Source organism: Pteropus medius, unplaced genomic scaffold (assembly GCF_902729225.1).
Source record: "Pteropus medius unplaced genomic scaffold, Ma_sr-lr_union100, whole genome shotgun sequence".
NCBI classification, from domain to species: domain Eukaryota; kingdom Metazoa; phylum Chordata; class Mammalia; order Chiroptera; family Pteropodidae; genus Pteropus; species Pteropus medius.
In genome coordinates, this window is record NW_024351730.1 from 29460407 (window position 1) to 29479316 (window position 18910).

The 18910-nt window shown below is 33.4% G+C and overlaps 1 protein-coding gene across 21 annotated transcripts in view; it reads right to left on the bottom strand.

Moving 5' to 3' along the window:
• SEC31A (SEC31 homolog A, COPII component) overlaps positions 1–18910 on the bottom strand; it is a 61315-nt gene that overhangs the window by 17551 nt on the left and 24854 nt on the right. For 9 of the 21 annotated variants that reach the window (XM_039845586.1, XM_039845583.1, XM_039845579.1 and 6 more), the window contains exons 11-22: positions 16790–17029; positions 15863–15937; positions 14733–14771; positions 14161–14238; positions 11785–11860; positions 11168–11346; positions 9784–9910; positions 8558–8703; positions 7108–7281; positions 4822–4995; positions 1936–2028; positions 1134–1260 (exon numbers count right to left, since the gene is read on the bottom strand). In XM_039845586.1, coding sequence (XP_039701520.1) covers positions 1134–1260; positions 1936–2028; positions 4822–4995; positions 7108–7281; positions 8558–8703; positions 9784–9910; positions 11168–11346; positions 11785–11860; positions 14161–14238; positions 14733–14771; positions 15863–15937; positions 16790–17029 — 1528 coding nt within the window. The remainder of the gene's footprint in view (positions 1–1133; positions 1261–1935; positions 2029–4821; positions 4996–7107; positions 7282–8557; positions 8704–9783; positions 9911–11167; positions 11347–11784; positions 11861–14160; positions 14239–14732; positions 14772–15862; positions 15938–16789; positions 17030–18910) is intronic. The other 12 variants (XM_039845597.1, XM_039845590.1, XM_039845589.1 and 9 more) reach the window with 5 other exon arrangements.

Below are 18910 nucleotides of genomic sequence, written 5' to 3' on the forward strand. Positions count from 1 at the left end.
CTCTGATTCCTGACAAAACAACTACCATATAATATTTAGTATGCTGTACATAGTTGGTTAGTAAGCAATCAGGCAGCCACCTAACATTTTAATGCAAAGACCTGAACTCATATCAGAGATCTTAATATCATCACATTCTGAATGACCAGGGGTAGGTATGAACCTCTACAGAGTGAATTGAGTAGAATGGTACTTCTGAAGACAATACTTTCACATTGAGCGTTTGCCTGAAAAGTTGTATCAAATTTGTATTTATGTTAAGAATATCCATTTTGGCATAATGCATGCTCATAAAGACTAGTTCCCACTAGGTAATGGCCTCTTGTTTTTGTAATAGTTGTTCAGTCATATAATTTTCCCTTTTGAGATTTTTATTTTTTGCTTTCCATTTAATTTTAAAATAGTGGTGATATTTTGCTTTCCAAGTACAAATATTTTCTGGAAAAAAACAAAAGCCAATGGTGGATATATGTCATTATTATACATTTGTCAAAATTCACAGAAAGTACAACACAGAGAGAGAACCCAAGTATGGCCTTTGGATGATAATGAAGTAGGGGTGTAGGCTCACTGACAGTAACAAGTGTACCACTGTGGTACAGGGTGTCAACAGTTGGGGAGGTTTGCGTGGAAGGCAAGAGGTATATTAGAACTTCCTGTACTTTCAATTTTGCTACAAACCTAAAACTACTCTTTAAAAAAAAAAGGCTATATCTTAAAGAAATAAAATAAATGGAAAACAACAACAAATGTCCCTTGGAACCATTTTTTCAAAAATGATTTGTGTCATCTTGTCTGAAGGAAAAGAATATGTACCAATAATTTCTAAAATTCTATTGTTTTATAACCAAATCATGAGACAACTTACTCTCTTTAATAGGTCTTAGTAAAGGCACAGGAACAGGAGCCAAGTGTTCTGAATGGACCAACACAGGAGCTGTTTGTTAGCATGCTGACTCAGGATGCTTCCCAAGGAAACCATGTTTCTCTATAGCAAGGACTTGTGCTCTACACACATTGGTTCTTTACTCATTAAAACTGACTTAATCATGGCTTTGGAGCTTCAAAGTAAATAATTACTACACTAGATAAGACATGCCGCTGTGAAAAGACTTCACGGTCACACTACTTACGCTGTGGCTGTGGATAAGGTGGTACCTGGGTATGCATATGACCTGGAGATGTGGGAAGCTGAGCTGCAGCAACGTTTGGATTAACATTTCCATGCACTAAGAAACCTGGAGGTGGAGGATTTTCTCCCTAGGAAATAAGAATATGGTAAAAGGAGGATTATTTGGAATAAAGAATCTTACCCAATGGGTTTATAATATTCGAAGTGGAATTCTATTAAAAAAATGTTATTATGTAAGAAACATTGCATTTTGCACATTCTATCTTCTTCAGAGTGCGTTTTCTAAGTAACTATTCTTAGTGATTTAAAGATCAGACAGGTTCAAGGTAATAACTGCAATGAATGACAACAGATGCTAATAGCCTCCTAAAACAGTGTCAATGGTATTTATAGTAAATCACCAGGATTTTCCATCTTTACTAAATTCCATCCACACTTTGGAAATGTAGTTATAAATGCTACAAGGGAAGTTTGCTTCTCTTCAATTTCTGCAATGCTCAAAAAAAAAAAAGAAAAAAGAAAATCTTTAGTGAAATCAGATTTAAACCACTGCTAGAACCTTGGTTGATGTTTTTCTAGCTCAAGTCAATTTAGAACTGCAAAGGATGAGAGAGGGTTAAGAAAACAAATTAACTATGCTAAAAACTGCTTCTTGCATCCTAAAATCATTCAAATGCAATAAGCAGACAGACAGATGGGTGGATGGGAGAAAGGGAACTTAAGAAGGAGGAAAGAGAATACATAACTACATATATATGTAAGTGAGCAAAATTCTGCTCAAAGAGGAATAATGAAGGATATACCTGTGTGTCAGAGGGAGAGGCTGCAGGTGGATGGCTGGGAAGGGCGGTAGGAGTTTTGTTACTCCAGGTAGTGACAGTAGGGGCAATTCTAACCTGAATCGAACAAAGAAACACCAATCACAGAAAATAAAAGATGAAAATGTTAAAAGAAGGAAAAACCCAAAAGGCATCAATGGCCATATGCAAAGCAAAAAGTGAGAGCAGCAAGACACACAGGCAATTGCTTTCAAGGTAACTGGAAATTTCAAAAGAAAAACATATTCACAATAAAACAAGGGCAGAGAGGCAGTAAGAAAATTAATATGAAAACCTAAATCAAAGCACAAAGAACAATGCCATTCAAGTGTCAAGAATAAGGGAGTGGGGTGGAGTGGAGCTAGGTCCTGTAAGTAGAGAAGGAAAAACATTCCGAGAAAAAAAGGTAACTGAGTAAAAAAGTGATTTTGAAGCATTAATAGTATTCATGCTATTAGATGTGTAAACATATTGCTTTAAGCTCCCTTTTCTGGATTTCATTACAGCCATAAATATCAAATTAGTCCTACATGAGGCTTAGAATCATACAGAGAATAGTAAAGAACATCCAGTCTAATCCCACCCTTTACCATTAAGAAAACCAAAGCCCAAAGAAATGAAGAAGTTTACTAAGGTCCATAAACTCTGTGGTAAAGGAACTAGAAATAATTCCAGGTCTCCTAATTTGCAGGCCGGTGTCTGTACACTACACCATGATGCCTACCCTGAAGTCCAGAGGTTTTCAATTTTTTTTTCCTAAGCCATCAAAGTCTTTTCTGTCAAGTAATTATTTGTAGAAACTCCAATATATAAACAAGTAATAGCAAAGATGTGCTGGTCAAAGTAGAAGTGGAACAAATCTGGCCTCCCTTTCATTCCCTTTACTCCTGACTGTAAACAGCCCTTTAAAACCACAAGTCACTGTCCTCATTCAACATATCATAAGCTTTAATCAAGAAAATCACTGCCACATAAACACAGGGTTTCAGCTCCTGGATAACTCAAAAACTGCTGAATCACCTACAGATATCTGACTCTTCAATGGTCATCTTAACTCACTCTGTGGTTCCCAAAGAAGGACCCCCAAGACAAAAAGTTCTAGGGCGCATGTGGTAATTCCTAGACTCTTGGCTAGGCAGTTGTTTTGTTCCTTTCTCCTTTCTTCTAATTTTTTTTTCTTTATGAATGCCAAGAAAACTCCCCATAAAATATTTACAGATTTAAGCCCTTTCATCTAAAACTGTGGGCACGGAATATCTCTGACTCTGCATCCTCTTTACCAAAGGAGATTTAGATTTCAAATCCAAGTTGAAATAAATACGTGTTAATCTTTAAATAGTAACAGTAAGACAAGATGTCTGATCTCTTGCCATTGCTGCCCTAAGAAAAGATGCAGAGTGGCTTAATGACAGCCACGTTGAGTTGCAGAAACTTCACTAAAAGCTGGGAATAGGGAAAAAAAGTAAAAGAAAATCATTGCTTAATTTATGGTTGAATTTGTTTTCCTTTTCTTAAAGTATGAGACTGCTAAGTCAAAGTAAAACAAGAGGCTTTTGATGTTTTTGCTTTCTCAGAAAGACAGAAAAACCCACGGACATAAAGAGTAAATACTCTCTTCTCCAATGCAGAGAATGCTTTACTACTTCAGTACCAACTCAAGATGCTCTAAAGTTCTAGCCCCAAACTGCCAATTAACTAACCACACAATGTTGAAAATTTCAAGTTCTATGTCTTAAAACTCTGATTGGTTGCTTGTACACTCTACGTCTCTGTTTCCCCAGCCATTACTTATGTTATAGACTTTCTAAATCTCTACAGGATTTGAGAATTTAATGTTTTCTTTACCAATATACCCCAATCATGGAGGATAAAGACAGGCACTCACAGTAGGCTCTCAATAAAAATCTGTCAAATGAATGAAAAAACAAAACAGAGAGTACTCTAGACTGTTAAAATTATATTCAAATGCAATCTATCCCAATTCACTACTAACCAAAAGAATAGACAAAACGTATGATTTGATTTTTTTTAGTTTTTCATGATTTTATATTTATTTTGTTAGAATGAAATATAAGAAAGATCCTGTCAATTCTATCAGCAATCTGTTCTGTTTTAAAATGGGCAGAGGACTTGTTAAACTTTGTTTTCAATCAAGACCATTTATTACTTATGAAAAAAATATACTTTTCCTTTAAGAACAGGAAGTTTATCAGCTGGTCTAGAAACAGTTTCCACATGAAGTAGTAAAAGACAACGAGGCCCACATTTTATGCCACTAAATATTTTAAAAGTTGAATAAATTAATAAAAATTATTTAATCATCTTCACATTCTCTGTGACCTGCAATTTCATAAACTTTGATTATTCACTTTTCTCTAATATCCAAGTTGTCTCCCCAAAAAGTCTGTATTCTCAATACTCTTTTTATTGTATGGATAAAGAAGATATAGTAAACCTACACTAATTATTCAGAAAAAATTATTCAAAAAAAGACTTTTTAAAAAATATTTTATAAAATTAACCAAATAACCCACAAAACTGTTACTGCTACTTTACTAACAGTTTGTTGGATGAATCAAATTTAGAAGTTTCAAGAACAGATATACATGCGTAAGGGAAGTTTAAGTGATAGCGAAATCTCCCTCGAGAGTTTAAATTAATTTACATCTAAAATATAATCTATTTAGTGAGATTAAAGGGATGATTTTTAAAAACAGATCTTAAACACCACTTTGAAGAATATAAAAAGTATAACTATTAAAACAATGTTGGCTAGTTTTATCATAGCAGATGTCTCTAACCCAACAAATTAAAACCAGTTTGAATAGATATACATAAATGTTCCTACTTAATCTGGACCATATTACTCACATGGGGATAATATTGTTGAGTTGGAACTCTCGGCATCTGTGTGTGGCCAGCAATTGGTCCAGGCCTGCCCTTAGGCAGCTGCTGCCTCTCATAAGGAACTTTAGTTGATTCCTGTCCTGGTACAGGCTCTCCTTGTGCTTTATAAAGTCTGTCACGAAGCTGCACAATATTTGGCTATAAGAAGCAATGGATTAAACAAAGTAAACTGTTAGAGTTCACCCAAATATATGACAACATGTTGACTTTCTTCGAGTAAGCTTGATCATTCATATATTTGTGCATATACAATTGACTCTGGCACATTAAAGTTTGACGTGGTTTCTGACACCAAAGGTCCATAATATAATAATGTAACTTGTAATTTAACTGAGGCAGGGATTTGAATTATGCTCACTACATGGTAGCATGCAAGATCAATGTCACTTCTCATCACTGCTCTTTTGTTTTCTTGTAGAGTAATTCTCACAAATCATAAAAAAGTAGTTAAGAAATATATAACATTTTTTGTAGGGGAAAAAAGGCCCTAAAAGAGAATTAAATGCTAAAGACGGTGATGGAAGAAAATGGTGATCTGAGATAAAAATTAATTTTAAAAGATGTTTGAAATATAAGAGTAAGATGTTAAACTCAAAGAAGCTTATATAGATCTATAATTATATAGATATATAGTGAGTTGACTATATGCATGTTCCAAGTATTAACAACAACGAAAAAGCAATGTTGAAATGTTTTAGCAAGAATTCATTTTAACTTCTTTAAAAATTATATATTTCTACAAATTAGTTAAAGGATTAAAGATGTCATTTAAACTTTTTAGGTATACTTTATTGTCTTTCATGGAAGAGAATTATATACCAGAATGATATCACAAAGTCTCAAGACCTATTTCCCAGAAAATATTAAGCGTCTACTGAGACATACAGGAGAAAGTAACATCAAAATCAAGATATTTTTATAAAGAATGTTCTTTAAAGTCCAAAAAAAAGCATGAAGAATAATGTATAAAAATATATGTGGTTATAAATGGTATTGAAAAGAGTTTAATTAATTCTAAGGCTCAATCTAAAGGTCTTAGATTAAGTTAGTCTTAAAATAAAGAGCTTTATATCTCAATGTAAAATGAGACCTTGTTAAGTAAAAATTCATATAAAACTATTATGTCAAAGTGATCATAAAGACTCAGTTTCTATTCTACCTATTATTCGCAGGAACATTTTAGAAAGATATGAGCTGGATCCTACATGTAAGTATATAAAAAACCAACTAGAGTCATACTACACTCCTTAGTCCCTGTACACAGATGTATTTTTACTCGATGAAATTTACTGATACTTCTTGAACAGACAAGATGCTGAAAAAAATTTTAACTAAAAAAAAAAAATCCATCCCAAAACAGAAGAAACTTTACAATAAAAAGTATAGAAATAACGTGAGGCTAAAAATTAAGCTCTGTCAGACACACACCGTAGACATAAATACCCTACTTGTGGAAAACTTTCCTAAAATGCCACACCAACTTCCACCCGTACTTCCCTGTGGGTTTTAGGTTTCCCTCTTCTGTGCTCCCACAGCACTATCTCTTATCAGTATTTTGCACTTCTGGAATCCCATGTTTATTCATCTATAGTCATTTTCAGTTTGGAAACTCCCTCAGGGAAAAGATCTTGGACATCTTGTTCATCACTGTATACTCAGCGCTTACTGAACTGAAATCAATACCATGAAAATGCCTGAGTTTTACTGCACGCCAAATAAAGATATGATATTAAGAATGTAATGTAGTTCCCTCGGCCTTAAATACTTTAAAAATATACTTGCCCATAGACGGCATCAGACTGAAATGTTATATAGGATGAGTTTCTTCACTAATATCTGGGATGGCACTTGTGGGAATTTTAAAATTACAACCCAATAATTTAAATATTAACATTTATAGTTTTTCAACATCGAGGATTCCTACAAAGGACCTTGTAAACAAATTAGCATTTGGCGTAAGTAACTAAAAGTTGGTCCTTTTTCCATTTATTTTCCTCATTTCCTCAAATACTATGTCTCTCTGTACAAAGGGATCTATCATACTACAAGAGCATCCTACCTCATACAGCATGAGTACACCTAAAATGATCCTAAAGAATTATCAATAACATTCATTTATAGTCAGGTGATAAAAATTCAAGACTCTAAAACATTCCACCTACTAGTATGTTTATGTTTAATACTGAATGCTATCTACTGAACTTGCCTTACTCATATGTTAAAAGAAGAAAAATGGCCAATTCTAATTACCTGGTTGGTACTTTCAGGAAGAAAAGCCAAGGCTGCAGCAATACTGCCCTGGGCTGCCAACAAGTTGGCATACTGACTCATTTTCTCAGCCAAAAGAACTCCTACGGCATTAGTGTCCACAGCTTGTGTGAGTTGTACAGCTTTTCGTAGGATGACGACTTTCTCAATCAGATCCTAAAAGAGAAAAAGAAGGGACAGTAAAGGAAAAACAGACAAAGATACCAAGATGTGTAAGAGAGGAAGCAGGAAAAGATAAAGAGTTACTAAGATTTCTAAAACCTACTAAAAGTACAGTATCTATTATTAATTCTCTTAGAAAGGTCTGGAATAGTTGACCACCATTCAGGTAACTGAAAAAGTAAGGAGGAAGGTCTCTTACCCATGGACAGGGCATAGGTTACGACTTTCTCCTAAACATCCTTAAACTGCCAGATAGTTGTGAGCTAAAATAGGCAAATATCCAAAGTGAAAGTGACAGGCAGATGTCTGAAGGCAGAAACCTGAGTTCCAGCAGGTGCAGGAGAAACTATGAGTGAAAACATCATACTATCATTATAAAAATAGGACTACTGTGAGGTGACCTCCAAATGGGTTTACTATTTCAACCTAAAGTTTCTCATGTTGCTCTTCAATACCAGTTCTTTCAATAATGGGAAGCTATGCTTCAGGTATAAAGCATATAAAGAATATCCTACCCACCTGCCCTTCATAAGTACACAAATCCAGAGGCAAAACAAGTGTGTTTTCTCTCAGAAGGACTAAGAAGGGAGAAACCTTGATTTCATATCAAATTTTCAATTTCAACAGAGTGATCAAACAAGCAACAACCCCACCGAGAAAACCTCTTTCCGGGGAGAAAAAGAAATATTAGATTGAAATATCATGAGACTCTTGATTAAATGCTTAGGAAAAAAACTTAAAGTTACTCGGTACCTGAGAACTGTCCCCACATTTTTTACTTCCTTTCTTGCCCGAGTATTCGTGCTACATGGGATTCCAATGACCTCTTACTTTCATTTCCCCTTAACCATGAAGATTCTCTATTGGTACTAGGGATGCCTCCCATTCCTTATCCCACATTGTTTCTTTCTGTGCTCAAGGCAGACAGGATCACTGGAGGCAGAGAGGAGCAAGAGGAAGAAGTGGTAAAGCCAAAGGCTGTTTTTATACTCTGGCCTCCTACGTCCTGGCCTCCTATGTCCCCTAGTCAACTACCAAATCGCAATCTGATCTTACAAACAGCTGCAACCCCATTTAACTATCCCATCATCTCAAACTCTGTCCTTCCAAATATAGCAATAAATACACATAATTATCCAGCAAAAGAACTTCCAAAATGTAGAGTAAGGCTGAAAGCAATGAACTAGAATAAGTCAATTTCTAGAATATAAACAGAGTGAAAGACAACAACACTAAGGAGAAAGCACCCTTTTGTTTCAAAGATACTAACCTGAAGGGATAAGGGGTTGCTCCCATCTTGAGCTTTAGTCCAACATGCAACTAATTTCTCTACATTCCCTGCACAAATATAGCAGAGACAGGCCTGAGTCTGCAGGAGGCTATCACCTTCACTTTCAAGCCTGGTTCCCAAAAGATCTACAGATAAAGAGGAAAACAAAATAAGATTATACCCAACACAACCTGTATATGAGGTTGTAAGCAACCCAATAATATTTTCAGAAGTACAGATTAAACTTCACAACCAATGAGCAGCAGGTAGAAACAAAATCACTCTGTCATGTAAATGCTCAGTAAATGTTAAATGAATAAAAGTGACAAACTGTATACAATAAATTTCTTCGCAAAATTCTAAACTGGCTATAGAATGGATGTTCATTAGAAAAAATAATAAATGAAAACAATATTTGTACAGAAATTTTAATAAAGACTGAACTCATTTCATCACGTCAGATGCTTTTTTAAGCAGTGGTCTAAAATATGGCACATTTGGAATAAATATCAATGGCAGCTAGGATTACTATAAATTATTTATAATGATACAGTTAATCTTGTAATTTTCGTATTCTTATACTACTTTCAAGGTAACAAATTGTTGCCTGTTCTTATACTAAGAACCTGAACCTTCTGTTCTTGTAAATAATATTATTCTTTAGCCACCAGTTTAGTCATAGCCTTTAATGGTAATTTCTACTCAAATGTTATAATTATTAATTTTATCAAACTAACATTAAGTGAGAGCTGATTATGTGCCATTTTACATAAGAACACATGAAGGCTTAGAAAGTAATTTTTACTAGGTCATACAGATAGTAAGTGGCAGAGACAAGATTCCAAGTCCAGTCTGTCTAAAACCAAAATCATTAAGCAGTATTATTAAAAATAATAACTAAGTATGAAGAAGTAATATAGTTAATAATTCTAAGAGAAGTAGTCAAATGAGAACTTTTTCTTTAATTTTTAATTTTTTTTTTTTCAATTACAGCTGACACTTAATATTTCATATTACTTTCAGGTATACAGTATAGTGGTTAGACATTTATATAATTTACGAAGTGATCCCTCCAATTAGTCTAGTATCCATCTGACACTATTCATAGTTATTAAGAGAATTCCTTTATCTTATTTGTGACTGAGGTTTACAAAAATTTCTAATATCTGTCAATTTTATTTACAACATACCATGCCACATATTTAATATAAAGCTCATTTTCTTACCACAAAGGGCTGAAAACTCATCAAGTTTAGCATAAGTCAATACTGCAGCTAAAGCCTCTTTCCAATTTTTAAGGTCACAAGACTCAACAATCTCTCTCCAGTTCTTCATCACTACTGCAGTAATTAGCTTGGAAAAGGGAAAGAAAGGAGAATTAAAAGGCTTTGGTATATTAATAAAAATTAACTCTGGCTAATAAATTGTATCTTTCAAAACTATCATTATTCACACTATTTTCATGCAGAATGTAACAGCAAAGTGAAGTATTTCCTTGAACCAAGTGACACAGAAGATGGTATTATTTTTGCTCAAAAATAACATAGGCTCAAATAAACTCTTATAAAAATTCTAAAAAAAAAATTACACAAACATACTTTATAAAATGCTGAGAAAGGAAAGTATAGAGTATTATCAAAACATTTAACAGGAAGACATAATGGATCTAATAGATCAGGAAAAACTTTCTGAGCACATAAGACAACTGAGCTATGAAGCCAGAATCAATTTCATCAAGAAGGAAAAATACATTCCAGACCAAAGGAACACTACGTGCAAAGTCCTGAAGGAGAAAGGCACATGGAGTTTATGAGGAACTGAAAGGCAACCAAGTATGACTAAAAGATAACAGGAGAGGAGGTGATGAGACAAGGCTGGGGAGAATGACAGCAACCAATGCTGGAAAAACTGAACACTGGGATAACTTTTATGAAAAGAAATTTAATAATATCACAATGTTCAGTCCCACTGCACCAGAAATTCCTTTCCTAGGACTACAGCCTCATTAAACAATTAGAAATTTGAACAAGTCCTCATCAGGCATGAAGAGAATGTTTATCACTAACTTATCTATATTAGGAAAATATTAGAAATACCTAAACACTCCAAAAGAAGGGAATATATCTTTGCTATAGATTATAGAGCAATTAAATTTTTTTTGTAAGAATCTTTAAAGATATGGAAAAAGGTTTGCAATATGTAGCAATATCTATAAGCAAAACCACACATGTATGGTTTTGATTGTTTTTAAAAGTTCTACATAGAAAGAGATATGAAAGAATGGAACCAATCTCAGATTAAGAAGTACCAATCTATCTGATGAAAGAGTTAGGAGGTGCTAAATTTTCTCCTTAAAATTTTCTATATTCTAACTTTTCTACAATAAAAAACATAAAAAGTATTTTTCATTTTAAAAATTATATATGCAAAAACCAAAAACTGGAACAATTATACCACAAGCTATTAACAGTAACTATTTCCAGGTCAAGGAATTATGGGTAGAGTTTTTTCACTGTTTGCTGTTTTGGCATTTCAATGATCTATAAGAGTGTGTTGCTTTTATAATCAGATAAATGTTGTGTTTGTTTACCTATTTTTAAAATAACATACCCTGGTAATTTTGCTTTGGGATTTTGCAAAGTATTTTTTCTGGGTTCGAGCCAAGAGTTCTTGTCCACCTGCTATTGCCAATATAATGGCATCAGCCATGCGGTTATCATGTAAACAAAGGTCAACAGCACTCTCAAAGTTACCCGTCAGCAAAGCCTGAGTGATTAAACCATCAATATCTGCAATAAGAAAATAATACACTCAAGTTACATAAAGCTTTTTGTTACAAGAAAAAATACTTCATGTATCAATTTTTATATGTACACATGAAGGAGGGGAAACTGTTAATTTCTGAAAATTACTGGTGATTAATTTCTAACACAAACTTTTGAGATCTACGGAAATATACTGAGATGCATAGAAGTAAAATAAGGTAAGATAACACATTTTCCAGATTGCCGCAACTAGAATAATAAAGGTCATTATACAGTTTCTATCACATCAGTGTTAGAACATTCCACCATTTCCAAGGCACTGATGACATATACTAAATGATAACTGAGTACTTCTTTACAACCTACTACCATCTGTGGCAATACATTTTCAAATTAAACTTAGGGACTATTTGCTTTCAAATGGTTAAAAAAAATTAGAAATCAAAACCAATAGATACTTACCCCCGCTGATGGAGATGTTAAATGTTCCTCTAGCTGAAGGGAGAAATTCTAATTCTTGTTTTTCCTCTTTAATACGCTAGAGAAATAGACAGGGCAACGACTTAGCCAGAATGAAACTGTGGAATAATTTACTGGCAAAACAAAATTTATATATGATTATTCACCTACTGACTAGATGACATGCCAAGTTATTCCAGAAAAGTTCTCAGATGCAAGTTTACACTAAGATCTATAACTTTCCTAAGAATTAACTTCTATTATACAATCATAAATAAAATCCAAGATTACCAGAAATGTCAAACGAACATAATTCATTACTGGTAGCTCAGAAATTATTGAAGCTGAAGAATCCTTGTTTTCTTAGATACCTCAACTAAGTGTAGCCTGAAACATGGAAAATGTTTTTAATCATATTCTAGATATTAAAACCACCCTGCTTCTACATATCTAAAAATTTCTGTTTACTAGGAGTAATTATAGAGTTTCTCTGGTTTTGACTGGATTAATCATGAAAAAAAAATCACTTGGTATCCTTAAATAAATGCAAAATAAACAGATTGTTTATGAATAAACTATGATTATAGATTTTGTGCTCTCTTCAACTGAGGCATAACTGGAACAGCTGATTAGTCTGGTAAAAATATATATAGTTCTGCTATACATTTCTGAAACTACCTGTAAGACTGAGTAAAAATAAATTCAATATTTTCTTTTTTTAGAAGGAAATATAAGAGGCATATTGCTGACAAATGCTTTAAATGCCTTCTCTTCCACGCATAAAAATTCAAAAAAAGACAAAAAATAAAATTTCTGCACTTGTTACCTGCACATCTGAATGTAAAAAGCTCCTAGTATTCAAAGTTAGGGGCATTTTTTGGATTGAATAATCTTAGTGCAGAACACAGCATAGCATCATACGTAAATAATGCTAACTATTACAGGAGACTAATTATAACCTTAATTCTTTCCCCAACTAAAGAGAAGCATTTTAGAATTTAAAACGCTATCAAAAAATTTCAGAACTTAAGTTACTCACATTAAGAAATAAATCAGATACGCATCTGATTAGAGTCACTAACAAACTTACCAAAAAAACCTCTTCTTTCTTTTAACTCAGACTTTTCAAATCTGCTTTCTAAAAACTATTGATATACCTTTATTTATGGATTTTTTTTTGAAATATACATAGGCCAAAAGATGCACAATTTATTACATGCTGAGTACCTTCAATGTGTAATCTACTATGTTTGAAAAACAAATAGCATCAGCAAGATAAAGGGGAAGGTTATACCTCCTCAAACTTTTTTTAAATACTCTGAAAGTATCCATTGATGACTACTGTTTTGTTAAAGACATATTATTACCTATTAATTCATGATTGTATTTCCAAATGGTCCTCTATTTGATAATACAGTTAGTCTAGTTATAAATAAGTGAAAGTACATTTCTTTAATGCATGCTACAATTTTGTCTGGGTATTCCCAAAATTAGTTCAAAATTTTTGTAAGATTCCACACTCATAACCTTTATTCTCAAGTTAAATAATTGCTAGAAGACCTACTTCTAAGAAAAATGTTTTTTTATAATCATCTTCTAGTAGTCTAAATTTATTGATGAATTATGTTTATAATTTAGTAAATGGTTGTAAGAAACAATCCATAGTCAGGCTATCCCCATATCACAAAGAACAATGAAAAAGTCAAAGATGAGATGAGAAACAGTAACTCGTTGATTAATTTTCCAAGATGAAATATAATTAGAAAGCAAGAAAAGTAATCACAGAATTATTAGTGGTTAAAAAACCCAGAAAATTAAAAGGAAAAAAATTAATGATACAACTCTGTGTTCAAGGACTCTTTTAAACCAGTTATAAAAATTGTCAACTACAACTCAGAATATGTTTCCAGTAAATCATGACAATCAGTTTATTTAGTGAAATTTTCTTTACTTGGACTCAAAGTTCAAAAGACTAATTCAGAAGCCTACGCCACTCATGGTGGACCCTAAATATTAATGTGCCAAAAAACCCCATTAACTTTAGATGCGATGCAATGCAATGTGGATTTCTGAATAAAATCTCTTTTTCGGTTTGACATAATGATATCCATCAGACCAAATGAAGTCAATCTCACATCAATTGTTAATTTTAAACCATATAATCCAGAAGCTAGCTCATAAAACTAAAGATTTTAGAGATGATACCTCTGTCAAACTAATAAACAGACTCCTACTCTTAACATCTCTAAGAAAACAATGCCCTCCAACTTTATTTTGGAACAAGTAGTTAAGAAAATTTTCCATATTTCAATGTGAAATAAACAAGTATCACATAACTTCCCACTGTAATTAAAAAATGAAAAAAAAAAAAATAAGTACCTCTCCCAAGAGCTGCTCTTCAGCAGCAGGGCTCTCTTCCCCATCACTCTGTGCTACTTGGTCAGAGTCTTTAAGAGCCTTTGGTACACAAAACAATTACAGAGGAAGTTGAAGAATATAGCATTAAAAGGTTAATAGTGAACAAGGAAGATAAAAGAACCAATAAACAACATTCAGAGCTAGTTTAATCACAAGAAGGAACACTAAGTAAATTTATTTGAGAAACACCATTAGAGGAAAAGCAAAGAGCCATTACTGCTGAGACTTTCTCTTTCTTTTCTACAAATGTCCCTCAGAAACAACCACCTTAATTTTAAGCATCTGAGTAGTCATTCATTTCATTTTTCCTCTTTTGGAAAATTCAAATACCATCAAGAAAAATGAATACTGTACCAGTTAAATTTATACTAATTTAAAATGAGAATTACTCACGTATTAAAAGATCTACAACCAGCCTTTACTTTTACACCATAAAGCAATAAAACAGACAAATTTCTTATTACATTGCCTTCCTTGTTATCATCTAAACCAAACCAAAATTTTAGAAGGTAGCTATTTAAAGGCCTTCTTACCACATCGGGTCCATCCACTTTGTTCAAGGCCAAAGCAATCTGAAATAAAAACAACAACTCGCCTACTAAATGGAATTCTATTTCAAGGTGTTTAGCAAATGTTCACCTCGTACTCCATTCTCATTGACAAAATCTACAAAAGGTTAGATTAGGGATAGTATGTTTAAGAAAATAACAAAATCTGTGTAGAACTAATTCTCAGTGGTTCTAGTTTCAATCACATGGAGTTCTACTGCTCATGTGTCATCTCACAAAACTAACCTCAAAACAAGCATGTTTTCTTCTACTTTGTTTTAAACAAAATAACTATAATTAATCTTTAAGAATATTTCTTCAGATACTCATTATGGAAAAGAACTGCTATTAGAAGTAGTCTGACAATCCAATTCTATTTCCTCATTTTTTGCTATCTGGTAGGCAGTAAAAACTTTCATATTAATATTTTACAAACCTAAAAAAGTTACAGCATCAAGAAATTTAGACTAATAATAAAGTTAAATATAAAAAAATCTAAAGGAGTGATCAAAGACACGTAGCCAGTAAACAGTGAGGCTGTAATGTGATCCCAAGTCTGACATCAAAGGAGCACCAACTTTGATATGCTCAGCACACCTAGAGTGTGCAGTATACAACCTGTACCATATATGCAGCAACCCTGTAATGCTACAGGAAACTTGAGTCATTTTCAAAAAATGGTAAGGGCTAATATAAATTATACAAAGAATCTACAATATTTCTTTCAAAGTTTCCAAAGTCACTGAGTTTTTACTGGCATTCATGTCAACACTGTAGAATAATAAAGCCCATCTTTGAGAAGAAAACTATAAAACTGGAATATAATTTAAAAGGGAATCTTTTTTTAAGTTAAAATGTTAAGCAAATCACTTAGACTTTTTGTTTATTCAGGTTCAGTGCAATAAATCGTCCTTGTTTCAAAATATTTCCTAGTTACTTGTTAGCAGGACCAACTCAACACATAGTTTGAGAATTGTGGGCGAAAGGCATAAATACCTAGGGTAGAAAATTATGATAACTTGAAATAGTACCTTATTTTTCATCATTTAAGCTGTAGTGAACACGGATGATCTTACTTGTGTAAGCACAACCTTTTAACTTTTATAAAAGTTTACCTTCTTTCCCAGGTCTTCTTTTCTGTATCCTAGAAGTTCAAGGTATTTTCCACGAGAATCATCCTCAAAGTTTACCTTTAAAAAATACATATTCTTGAAATAAAGACCTGATTATAAAGGCCTAATCTTTAACTGATCAAATTTCAAGTAGAATTATTAAAACTTTCTAAAGTCTACTATATCAACTAGAAGGTTCACTATAAGAATCCAAAGAATAGTTTTTTTTAAAATAAGTTAAAACCATAATTTTTGTAAATACAAACTTATGTCTAAAGGTTATATGAATGCAAAATTCACACTATGTGGAACATTCAGTGTCTTAAAACTCTTTCCCAAACTAATATTTAATTATAAAATATAAAAGTAAACTATAATTTTAGAATTTAACCTAAGTGTATTCGAGATCTATTTTCTTTGGAAAATTCAGTATCAAGAAATAGACATTCCAGTGGAGGCAAATGACCAACCAGAAAATTCTGTTTGTTATTCTACTGTCATAAATGCAGCTCAGTAAAAGGGATGAGAAATGCCGCCGACCTCTCTCCCCTCTACTTCTTCGTCTTTCCCTATTTTCCTTAACTGGATCTACTACAGAAATTCAATATTCTATTTTGTATTATACTTACATTTTTATTATACTAGGCTCTACATTCTAATTTTAAAATAGGTCTAGTGAATATTCTCTCTCTCAGATACATCTATTATATTGTTTTTTAGTGATTAAAAAAGTACTTCATATTAGCCTTTTCAAAGCAGAAAGAACTTCTGGCATAAAAAGTTAGGTCTCCTGCTTTTCATAAGGTTTAATTTCATCCTGAGGTTCCTGATATCACATTCTTCTAATCGTTTAATAGGAAGACAAATTTAGAATATAAAGGGACAGCTAAATTTGTAGATGAAATAAAACTGTTTTAATACCAACTTTACCTTCAAAAAGGACCACACATTTTTTTCAAACTCTGTCTGAGAAGCATCAATTTTCTTCTGACAATAATTGACAAATCCTTGTGACTGTACAACCTGCTGAAGCTGGTCCGATCGACTGAGGAATTCCTTTTCTGTTACAACCTGACTAATGAACACGGGTTGTTGCTGCTGCTGCTGCTGCTCAGCTCCCTGCTGAGACTGCATTTTGACATTCTCAAAGGTAACCAGTTTGCCTCCAAACTATAAAAGAAATAAACAAAATCAGTTTGAACCACAAGGATGTGGCCAAAGAAAGTGCTTATTGTAAACCTGCTAATGGAAACAACTGTGGCCTAAATATATACCACTTTGAATAAAATTAGCTGATATTCTCCCATACTCCACAATCTGACCCTAGCTTTCAATTATTATTCCTCTTCATACCACTCACTTTCTAGATAAAATTTACTATTTACTGTACCCCACAAGTTCTCACCTACTTGATTTTACTAACTTCCACATACTCAATACTCAAGGACCAGGAAAATGTCACCTTTTGCATCCCTGATGCCTAATTTTCTGTTCTAGGCTCTAAATTTTAAAGGATGGCAGAATATGCCATTCTTTCAAATTATACCATCTGACATAATGATTATTTTGAGCTGAAGACTACTTGAAAAGTAGCAGAAGCAATAAAGGCATTCTGAACTCTTTTCTTCCTGAAAGCAAGAGATACAACTCCCATGTGAGAGCTGATCTGCTATACCAGGCGGAAAGAAATATTCTTATCACAAGAAATGGGAGTCAAAGCCAGAGAACTCTGTACAAATGAACCGGTTCAATAACAATTATCTCCCTTTAGTTCCTCTATATATTTTATTTACTTTTCTACAATTCCCATTTGTTCAACTTAGTATGTAAGCGCTTAGGTTTTGCTACTTCCTTGGGTCTTCATTTTCCCACGAGAGCTCTTATGTGTATGTAAAAATCTGTATGCTCTTCTCCTGCTCATCTGACTCATATTAATTTAATTCTCAGGCCCAGCTGAAAACTCTAGAAAGGTAGATGTAAAGCTCTGCCTCTGCTACACTTACAAAGGCGGCTCTGTATCTACTTTATTCTTCTATTTCCTACAGTACCCAATATCTGCCCTGCAATAGCAAGTAGACAGTTATATATATATACATGAAAAATAAATATAGGTAAAGAAACACAGGACCAAATTTGGCTCTTTATATTCAGTAATTTTTGTACAAGGATTATGGTCTTTACATAAACTTATCTTAATGTCTAATATATTCAAAGTGTTGATTATGTCAGGCATTGTAGGAAATACCAAGATATAGGAATATACAAACCACTATCCTTAAGAAACTTAACCTGAAAAAAAAAAAAAACTGGATATAACAGGCAAATGTGGTACAGATAATACCATGCATGACATGAAACTTCACAGAAGGGCAAAGCCACTGGATTTCTCCAAGTTCTAGGGAAGTTTGGAAAAACTGCACCCAGAAGAAAGACCTAAATTGAGTTTCACAAGATGATTAGGTTGATTTATTTACTTAGTTCTATGTAATATTAATGTTACGATGTCATATAATTATAATAATGTAAATGCTGTTTGTTAATCATTTCTTAAATCAACCAAAATAACGGAAAACTTAAATAATGCTAATGAACACAATAAAAACATTTTTTAAATCTTAGTAATGTATCTCGGAAGCTAAGCAGGTTCGGGCCTGGTTAGTACTTGGATGGGAGACCATCTAGGAATACCGGGTACTGTAGGTGGGGAAAAAAAAAAACTTAGTAATGTAAAAACAATAATGTAATTTTTAAAATTAGAAAAAAAAATTTGGAAAGGTAAAAAATTGGAAGTTTATTTATTTTTATTCCCCTCTTTAGTTACCCGCTCCCCCGCACAACTTCCACCCCTGACCTATGGATGTTGCCCATTTCTCCTTAAGAACTAGATCTCTGAAGGCAGGGCGTCTCCTCCCACAAGCTCATAGCGCCAGATGCACCTGGTGCATCCAGGGGGCCCAGGAGGCCCAGCACACTGCGGGGAGGGGGCGGCACAGGGGACCTGGTGCATCCAGGGTATGGTCCGTGGCTCCACCTGGGGCGCAAACTCAGGAC